At 32.9% G+C, this 9,363-nt stretch overlaps 2 protein-coding genes across 3 annotated transcripts in view; one reads left to right on the top strand and one right to left on the bottom strand.

Moving 5' to 3' along the window:
• Positions 1-9,363, bottom strand: part of LOC111628436 (mucin-5AC-like) — a 242,134-nt gene that overhangs the window by 106,573 nt on the left and 126,198 nt on the right. The gene's annotated exons all lie outside the window — the stretch shown is intronic.
• On the top strand, positions 922-2,573 carry LOC111628440. 2 transcript variants are annotated; one of them, XM_023372230.1, is made up of 5 exons: positions 922-1,266; positions 1,620-1,922; positions 2,059-2,127; positions 2,200-2,289; positions 2,359-2,573. In XM_023372230.1, exons 2-5 carry the CDS (start codon positions 1,620-1,622, stop codon positions 2,506-2,508), a joined length of 612 nt encoding a protein of 203 aa, XP_023227998.1. In that variant the 5' UTR covers positions 922-1,266; the 3' UTR covers positions 2,509-2,573. The 2 variants fall into 2 exon arrangements, with proteins under 2 accessions (XP_023227998.1, XP_023227997.1); XM_023372229.1 differs by having other exon boundaries at positions 922-1,922.

The following is a 9,363-nucleotide window of genomic DNA, read 5'->3' as shown; positions in this document are numbered from 1 at the left end:
TAATGTATTACTTGGCTTTAATTTGAGTATGTTTTTCGCGTTGGAACGAATTATTTGGTTTTACATGTAATCGTATGGGAAAAGATGATCCACCTTACGACATTTTCATGATACGATCTCAGTTTCGGAACGGATTAATTTCGTATCCTGAGGTACCACTGTATATATTTAAGCGTAAATCTCTCTCAGTTCAATATGCAGACGTTGAAAACAACGAATGATATCCTAGTTGTAACCACGTATATTATCAGTTTAATGTTATAAAAATTTGAGTGTTCTATAATTAAACATATGTTTTAAAATATACTTATAAAAGTTCGCTTATTGTTTTCATAATTCGGTTATAGTTATCATTTACTTCGGATAAATAGGCCTAGATATTTTTAAGCTATCTTTTCGTGTGCTATTAGTGTTAATCAGTGCATTAAACATAGTCTTTCTTGATCGCATTAAATAAAATTGATTTTGTTTGCAGAATAAACAATCCTAATGGAAAATAAATTAGAACAAATTACTGAATAGTTAAATATCAGAAATGCTTAAAGAATAGTCCTAAATTAATAAATTTAATCGATTTATGTAATTGCTATCAGAAAATAAAGTGAATGTAAGAATTTTAATGGTTTATCTTCTAATTATGTAAACAAAGCTAATGAATTATAATTTAGATTTACTGCCATACCTTTTAAGTATAGTCAATTAGTGTTATATCATAACTCACAGATTACATAAATGCTCGAATTCAATTTTCATCCATAAAATTCGGCTGAGGTTTATTCTTAATACATTCTAGAAAGGAAAGAAACGTGAAGAAAGACGCCTCGATACTGAAAGAAGGAACTGAATTGTATACAAACGTTGATCCCCTCAGCTGTAAATTAGTTACTTTATCCGAAGCCATCTGATCTCGATACTCAACCGTTAAAAATTTATATTCTTTCATTAAAAAACATTTATTTCAGAGTAGCCCAATTCAATACAGGAAAATGAATTCGAATTCAAACGTTTCGTTCGAAATAATGAAAGAACAATTATGTTTGAATTGTTTATTTCTTCCCTCATTTTCTCTACTGAAAACCATCGGTTTGGATATATTATCTTCGTGCAAAAGTATACAATGTGATGTAAAATCTCGACTATTGAAAATATATTTGGTATTCGTGCAATTAATTTTCTTCATTTCTGCTTCTTCCAAAGCAATAGAAATATTTTATAAATTAAAAGGATTTCAAACTGGATGCCTAAAAGACCATTCTTCTCAACAAGGTACAGTCTTTTTCGGTAGTTTATTTTTCACTATTTCAAACTGTTGTTTCTTAATTTCTGTTTTTTTGAAAAATAAAAAACTATCAATAAATATTCCTGTCAATATTAAAGAATTCTGTCAAGTAATGAAATTTCAAAGAATAATTATTATGTGTTGGGGCACCATCCATTTTTTTACTATTTCTGTAATTCCAATATTATTATTATTGGCATATCTCTTTCACTCTGGTAAAAACAATATTACTCGTTTTGTCTGTGGATCTCTTTATGCTTTATATAGTATATTTGCAATCAATCTAATCATGTTTTTAATAATGATAGTCAATGTCATTTTATATTTGATTCAAATGAAGATGTCGAAAATACTAGAAGCTACCGAAAATGCAATAAAAGTGATGGATCATCGAAAGATTCAGCGAAACATGAAGAATCACGAAGCGGTATATCGATTCTTAAACCACATAAATCATACTTTTGAAAATTGTATATTCATCAGCTACTTCTCGAGTATTTACTCATTGTGTTTGTGCATTTATAATGTAACAATTGGAGGATCAGAAATTTTAATTATGAAATATTTTTTAATTCCAATCATCATAGGCGTATCTCTTACTTTGATATATCTTTCCTATGGAATTTCACGACTTTTTATCTTGGTAAGATATTTCTTTTTAATTAAATACTTGCTATTATTTATATATTATATTATAATATATTCCCTTCTATCTTTATGGAGCTAATTGAAAGTTATCAATAATATAGAACATGTTTTATTGTATTTAAATTATGTAGTTCTATGGATCAAATCAAGAAGTAAGAAAATTCTCAATTTCTTATTTGCCCATTCAAACGAAATTAAAGGTATATTTCGTATGTCAAGTTAAATTTTATGAAAGATTATCTTTCCCTAATAATCACAGATATTTATTTTAGATGTTGTGTTTCATGAAGCTGTTTTATAACAAAGAAATTGGATTTTCTTGTGGAGGATTCTTTACTCTTTCGAGAGCATTTCCCTTACGAGTTCGTAACTTTTTATATAATATTTTTATATAGTGTATTTTGAAATTAACTTTATTATTGTCTTTTTAGGTTATTAAATCTCTCTTCAGTGCATTTTCCCTCTTATTGGAACTAAGAAGTTTAATGGAAGAAAAAGTATCTTGTAGAGAGTTTCACTTGGCTCGAAATATCAGCACTGCATTCAATGCATTTCAACACAATTCTATTATAAATTTATAAAAACGTCCGCAATTATTTTTCTCATTTTTCTTAAAATTTAATCTTTATTGGACTTTTAAAAACATTTTTCCCCCTCCTAAATTAATCTTTTAAATTTCAAATATTATTTGAATATGTTGTTTATTTTTTGTCTTTAATAATATTTCCAACAGAGGAAACACTAAATTCATTTATAAGATTTGAAACATTGTAGAGAACTCACTTTTTTTTATCTGAATGAACTTTTTACAAACAAATATATCTTTAAAACCCAGTTTAATTTGCTTACTACAGCATAAATAAAAAAAAAGAAGTATTATGGATATGGTTTTATTTCAACGCAAATAGGGAAAGCAAACATGGGCAATCTGTCAATGGAAAATGCCTCCCGGGATCTTGTAAACTGCCTTGGAAACTGTCATTCCCATTGCATACCTTACTAAAACGGGGGCATTCCCATTGCATACCCTACTAAAACGCAGATAAAAACAAAAAATCGCATCTAAAATAGTACAGTAGAAGCCGTTTTTCCGGTTAAGCCTTAATGCTCTCCCTCTCCCCCCGCGGGGGAATTTCGAAAAATCCCTTCTTAGTGAGCGTTTTCATGACGTACCCTAACTGTGTACCAAATTTCACCTCTTTAGGTTCAGCGGTTTGCTCTGGGCGATGATGAATCAGTGAGTGAATGAGTCAGTCAGGACAAGCAATTTTATATATATAGATGATAATTCAATTTTTGTGAGCCCTTGACACTTGGGGCCCCAGGACTTAAGCCCTATTAGTCCCTACGTAGATCCGCCCCTGATCGTTATCTCTACAGAAATACATCGTCCATCATAAACTGAAAGACTCAATTTTTGCAAAAATACTGCGTTTTGCGTGGTTTGCATCAAAACTTACGGATTAAGCGGCAATTTTTTATGAATGTTAACGAAGTTCTGCTCTTACTATTCTAAAAACACTAGCGTAAAAAAAATCATTTTGTAGATGCACAAAGTGTTGTGTACTTGTTTTTATGATGAACATCATACTGCTTCGTGTATTGTGCTCCATCTGATTCCATTTATTAATTAAACTTTATTTCTTTGTGTTTTTCTTTTTTCCCCTCGTGAATGTTTGTCGTCTTAGTCAGTAGTCAGTTTATATTCACATGTTTCAATCTTCTTTGACACTGTGATAAATATATTATATAGGCCTAGTCAAGAAAACTTTAATTTACAACAATTAAAAAATTATTTACGAGTGATTGCAGAAAGCCATTGTAAATTCAGCTTGTTTGAAAGTTTGTAACGCCTTATCTATTTCTATCGAGAGCCAGGATAATTTCCTATGGAGTTACATAACAACGGTTCGGTTAGTGGCAGGCCTGAACTATACGTGGGCAATAAGTCCAAAAACCAACAACAAATACCTGTAACAAATTAACGAAAACTCCGAAGGTTTCCGGCCTTCACCAAGGTTTACATCAGGTCTTTTTTTTTAACGAATTCCAGATTGGAACGTTAGAACGATACTATTCGAAAAAACAATGTTAAATTTCGAATGACCCGTAACGTAAATTGTTTGTTTGGGTATGGCAACGCAACACTTGGGCGATCTGTTTAAGGGGATGCCTTCTGGGAGGTCTTTTTAAGAAAAATCGGCCCTTATTTAGGCGTTACAGACGTGGAGAAAGCCCGGAAAGCTCCACGTGGCCAGCCCGTCCGAGCGAGGCGAGAACCCACAACCGAACTCCAAGTGTTAAGGGTACGAAGACCGCTTAGCCACTGGTCGAAGTAACGTAAATTGAATTCAAACGGTAGAACAACTAAAACTCGTAATTGTATGATCCTATCACCCACATACATTTTTAAGATGTACAGAGTGAATTAATATAGGCTAACTTTGCCCGAATTTTTCATAAAAGTACCTCCACGCATGTGATATCGTATTACATTGTTTTAGTAATAGTTTTAAAATAAGAACTTTCTCGACACTTTGGGACGTAAAAATTAAATTATAATTATCTCCATAAAATCGACAAGCAGAAATATGAAATTGAAATCTATCGGAAATTCACAAAGAAATCTTACAAATTAAATTTGCCTAACANTCCATCTCAGCGATAATACCGTGACATTTACGAATGATGCTTGAATTTAAAGATTGAGCATTTTTCACAGCTTCGAGAATTTTTTCTTTGTCTTTTATAATTGTTCTGACCGACAATTCCGGTAGATCAAACTTCTTTGCCAATTCACAAATTTTCATTTTTGTATCAAAGTCTTTAATAATAACGAGTTAAACGCGTTAGTAACAAATCGTTCGAAAAGTCTAATGAAATACGAATAACGATGACGTCGTTCTTGTTTTAACTTGTTCGACTTTACGAACATACACAATGTTAACTTTACATTCCAAAGATAAAGTTTTTCTTTTCTTGTTTGATGCAGAAGAATTAGTTCTACTTCGTTTGGATGACATATTAAAGTCTCTCAAGTCTCCGTAGATATAACAAACACAGAAATAAATAACACAAAATAAATTGTAGCTATGTGTCGATTCCGCACAACACATCCAAACATGTAAGCTGAACAATAGTGTGGAGGGAGTGAGTAATCAAGGGTTGCGTGGCGCTCAAACAAAATATGAATCGATGAGATTTGATAATCGCGTAACTCCAGGTTCGCGTAAGTCGAGATATTACTGTAATTAAGTTTAGTCTAGGGAAGTGTTAACCAACCTTTTTGGATTAGCAAAACACTTTAAATTTAAAGATTTCTGCAACACACCATAATTTTCACAATAAAAATGCTTAAAATTGTCACAAATTTACAGTTAATTTAAAAAAAAAAATTGAGCCAATCAGTGGCCAAGTGGACAAAACCACTGAACACTAGTAATAAGTAGTGTGCTAACTAAACCCACAAACAAAAACAAATAAAATTTAAGAAAGCTTATTTCATATTCTAAAAAATATTTAATACTTCTGCAACACACCTGAGGCACCAAACTGTTTCCTAGACCAGTGTTTCCCAAATCATGTGCCACAATACCCAAGTGTATTGCATCACATAGTTTGGAAAACACTGAATCTAGGGAGTAAGCTACAAATTTTTAAATTGTAGTTATTTGACTAGTTATTCTTGAAAAGTGGTAGCCAAATTGAGATCAAAATTGTTTAGCTTAGTTTTTGTTGCACTGCATTATAACTTGCATAAGCCTCAAAATTTCACCAAATATGCAAAGAAACTTCTTTGTGATGGAGACTATATATTTACTAGCAGATGAGCCTGGCACTGCTCGGGAAAAAACTAACGATAGCGAAAGTTAAGATTATTAGATTATAGCTGATCTTACTTGTTTTTATCAGGTGCAATAATTAGGTTCACCCTCTTCTGAGACTAATTATAGAATTTCTAGATGGTCTAAAAACATGTTTAATTTTCTGCAAAAAATTGCATTTAAAATAGTACATTAAAACCCAAATTCAAGGTAATCCTTAACCCTCTCCCTCTCCTCCATGGAGAAAATTTTGGAAAGTCCCTTCTTTGTGTACATTCTTGTGACGTACACTAACTGTGTACTAAATTTCAATTTTCAACTCTTAACCGTTTGGGCTCTGCACTTAATGTTATTGTTATTATTATTATTATGTTGGGTTTAGTGGGTTATACTCGGTTCACACCGATGGCTGTGTACTATGCCGAATCAGAGTCAAGGCATAGCAACCAAAACAAAACTAAAATTAAATAAGTGTGTCAGTATCTGTATTCAGAAATTTCCTAACAATATGGCATGTATTCAATATAGTGGCCTTCTGTAGTGTGATGTATGTATTTCTATTCAACTGTAATGTTCCCAGGCTTTTGTGTAGTGTGTGTGGTATCACATCTGTACAGGAAAGAATGACAGGTACAATAAGCACCCTACCCATCCTCCACAGATGCCTTATTTCCTGGGCAAGTTCTGTGTACTTGCTAATTTTTTCAGTGCAGTGTTTTGTACATTGTGAGTGTTTGGAATGGCTATGTATGTGATTTTATTGTGTTTGTCAGTGTGATGTCTGGTCTGTTGTGGTAAATTGTTTTATCTGTGATTATGGCTCTGTCAAAGTGCATTTTGTGCATGTTGTTTTCCAATACTGTCTGTGGAATGTATTTGTAGTATGGTTTGTGGATATCTACCAAGTTGTGTTTCTTTGCAAGCTCTTGGTGTATTATATTTGCTACTTGATTATGTCTGTGTAAATAATCTGTCTGTGCCAAGAGCTNATTACATTGTTTTAGTAATAGTTTTAAAATAAGAACTTTCTCGACACTTTGGGACGTAAAAATTAAATTATAATTATCTCCATAAAATCGACAAGCAGAAATATGAAATTGAAATCTATCGGAAATTCACAAAGAAATCTTACAAATTAAATTTGCCTAACAGTCACCAAAAAACTTCTGTGTGGTCAATGAAACTTGAAAGCCTTGCTTTAACCTCGCTAATATTACATAATTACACCCATTCGACCCTATTTACATACTTAAGTGGCTAACATTCTTTACTTCTAGAAATCTTTCTTTAAATCGTGTCATCGCCCTCCTTATATTTAATCTTTTATAATTTTTTCGTTGTGCCATTTTGCCACAATTTGGGGCAGGAGATCATTCTCTTAACTTCCTGTGGAAGTCTCTCCCGAAATATCGTTTCTGGGTTGCCGCCAGAAGTTAGAGTTGTAGAATTTTGCGTGGGTCAGGTGCGGTAAGTTTACCCTTAGCGAAATAAAATACCGCAAAATAAATAGAATAACGAGCTAAAAATAATCCCCAAACAAAATAAAATGGTTCGGAATCGACTCCTTACAAATTGATTTAACTTTCACTTAAATAATAAATAAGAGGTCCTTTGTCCTCCGAATAACTCATTTTTGTAGATTCCATCAGGACTTTATAATATGTTATTACACTCAGAGGAGATGAGTCAGTTAATTCTTACATCTAAACTTCAAAATGCATGCATGATTCACTGCTGTCTTTTAAATAGTATTGTCTACATGCAAAATACACTTATCCTCATTATTCTAGCATACTCCTAAGGAAAACGTACAATGAAAATAAACTTAAATCTGCAAGAATAAATAAATTATTCGATATAAATGAGGATGTTTGTTTGTTCGTTCGCTATGCACGCCTAGGCCATTTGACCTTTTGCTATAAAACACGGCAGTTACCTTCAAAAACTTCTAACGTAGATTGTGTCGCACATCACTCCCCAAATTATCAATTGGATTTCTATATATCGATTAATTTCTGTCTACATTTGGTTGCTGACTTTACGTGTAGCGTCATCTATTGGAAAAAATTAACACAATAATTAATTAAATATATTTCGTACAAAAACGGATATAATTACTGAATTACTGTGACAATGATTTAGCGCGAAATAGACACGCCATTACTGCGACAGGTAAGCACATAGCACTTGCCTGTGTGGAGTGTAGTAGTGTTTTGCCTCTGTATGTCATACTTTTCCTGTTAACAATAGAGTGGTGCCGGTCATGTATCTAACTCCGTTCGGGGAAAATTTTTGAATTGCAATAACGTGACTTGCAGTACAAATCGGAAGTTCATATATAGTTAATCTGGTCCCCTTTCTCTTACGATTTCCATGTCTGGTCATGTCTCCAGATTAAAGAAGGACATAGACAGACTACAGTGAGAATTTATAGTTCTACAATTTTTTCAAATTACAGCCTAATTACACCCTCCAGTAACTGAATGGATAAAACCACCGAACACCGGTAATCGGTCGTGGGTTTGGGCATGGCTAACGGACTGACCATACGGAGTTTTTCGGGTTTTCTTCGCATTAGTAACACTTTAATTGGAGCCAACTTTACATAAAAGTCTTTCCAGGATGCATCCCCCTTGGCAGATAGCTCAGGTGTCGCATTGCCGTGACCAAATAGACCAAACCAATTCTAATAATTTTTCTATAAACGCGATATTTACGAGGACATGCTTAACTCTCACGAAACTGGGACATCCCTCCCCTTATTAACTTATAAACCCATTGCCCTAAACTTCTTTCATTGATACCAATTAGAGATGTTCTAACATTTGGCCAAGTTAATGTACCGGTACGTGCAACGATTTTAAGGCACAAAGTAGAGAAGAAGTCTTTTTTCTTTGTCGATGTTTTTTTCTATTTATTATCATGGCGATATTGCTTCATTTAAAATTTACTGTAGTTGTAGTCTGTGTGCAATTTATTCACATGTTGAGTCTTACATGGAAAAAAGTTTGGGATAATTTCTGTACGTATGGATGTTAGTATGTATGGCATGATTTTGTTCACCCTCTTCGAAGGTTAATAACTCCCGTGTTATTCATCAAAAATTTCTAAAATTTTGCAGGGAGGTTTGTTTATTAGGGGAATTGATGCTACTAAATTTTGGTGGTTAAAGGTCGAGGGGATGGGGAGATAATGGGGATCGTGTGTATCTCCAGTACGGTCAGACTTAATGACGATTTTACTCATTGTTAGCATTTACAATTTTTTTTATAAAATTCATCCCTACCCTGAAAATTAAATTTTTTGTCATTTTANGAATCTATGAGTAACTGTTCTTTGCATCCCCTGTGATTTCTACGGCAACCTTTTTGTTGTTCTGTAAGAATGTCGTGTTCTTCAACATGTTTGTATATTTTGTTTGTGATACAGGATGTCAATAATTTGTAAAGTGTTGGAAGACATGTAACTGGTCTGTATTGTGTGAGGTCTGTGGTGTTGTTGTTTTTAGGTTTCATGTAGCTGATGCCCTGAGTAAGAAATTATTATTATTATTATTATTAACCCATTTCAATTATAATATAAGATTAGGGTCAAATTTATGAGAAATGTTGT

Source organism: Centruroides sculpturatus, unplaced genomic scaffold, assembly GCF_000671375.1.
Source record: "Centruroides sculpturatus isolate CEXI.00-Female unplaced genomic scaffold, Cexi_2.0 scaffold320, whole genome shotgun sequence".
In the NCBI taxonomy this organism is placed as follows: domain Eukaryota; kingdom Metazoa; phylum Arthropoda; class Arachnida; order Scorpiones; family Buthidae; genus Centruroides; species Centruroides sculpturatus.
The sequence above is the reverse complement of the archived record's forward strand: the minus strand, read 5'-3'. Positions and strand labels throughout refer to the sequence as shown.

What these genes read in the sequence shown, in the direction of transcription:
- LOC111628440 (XM_023372229.1), top strand. Translation starts at nt 987, where the DNA reads ATGAATTCGAATTCAAACGTTTCGTTCGAAATAATGAAAGAACAATTA. An exon ending in TTTCACGACTTTTTATCTTG is followed by an intron (nt 1,923 to 2,058) that starts GTAAGATATTTC and finishes TAAATTATGTAG; the next exon opens with TTCTATGGATCAAATCAAGA. An exon ending in CGAGAGCATTTCCCTTACGA is followed by an intron (nt 2,290 to 2,358) that starts GTTCGTAACTTT and finishes TTGTCTTTTTAG; the next exon opens with GTTATTAAATCTCTCTTCAG.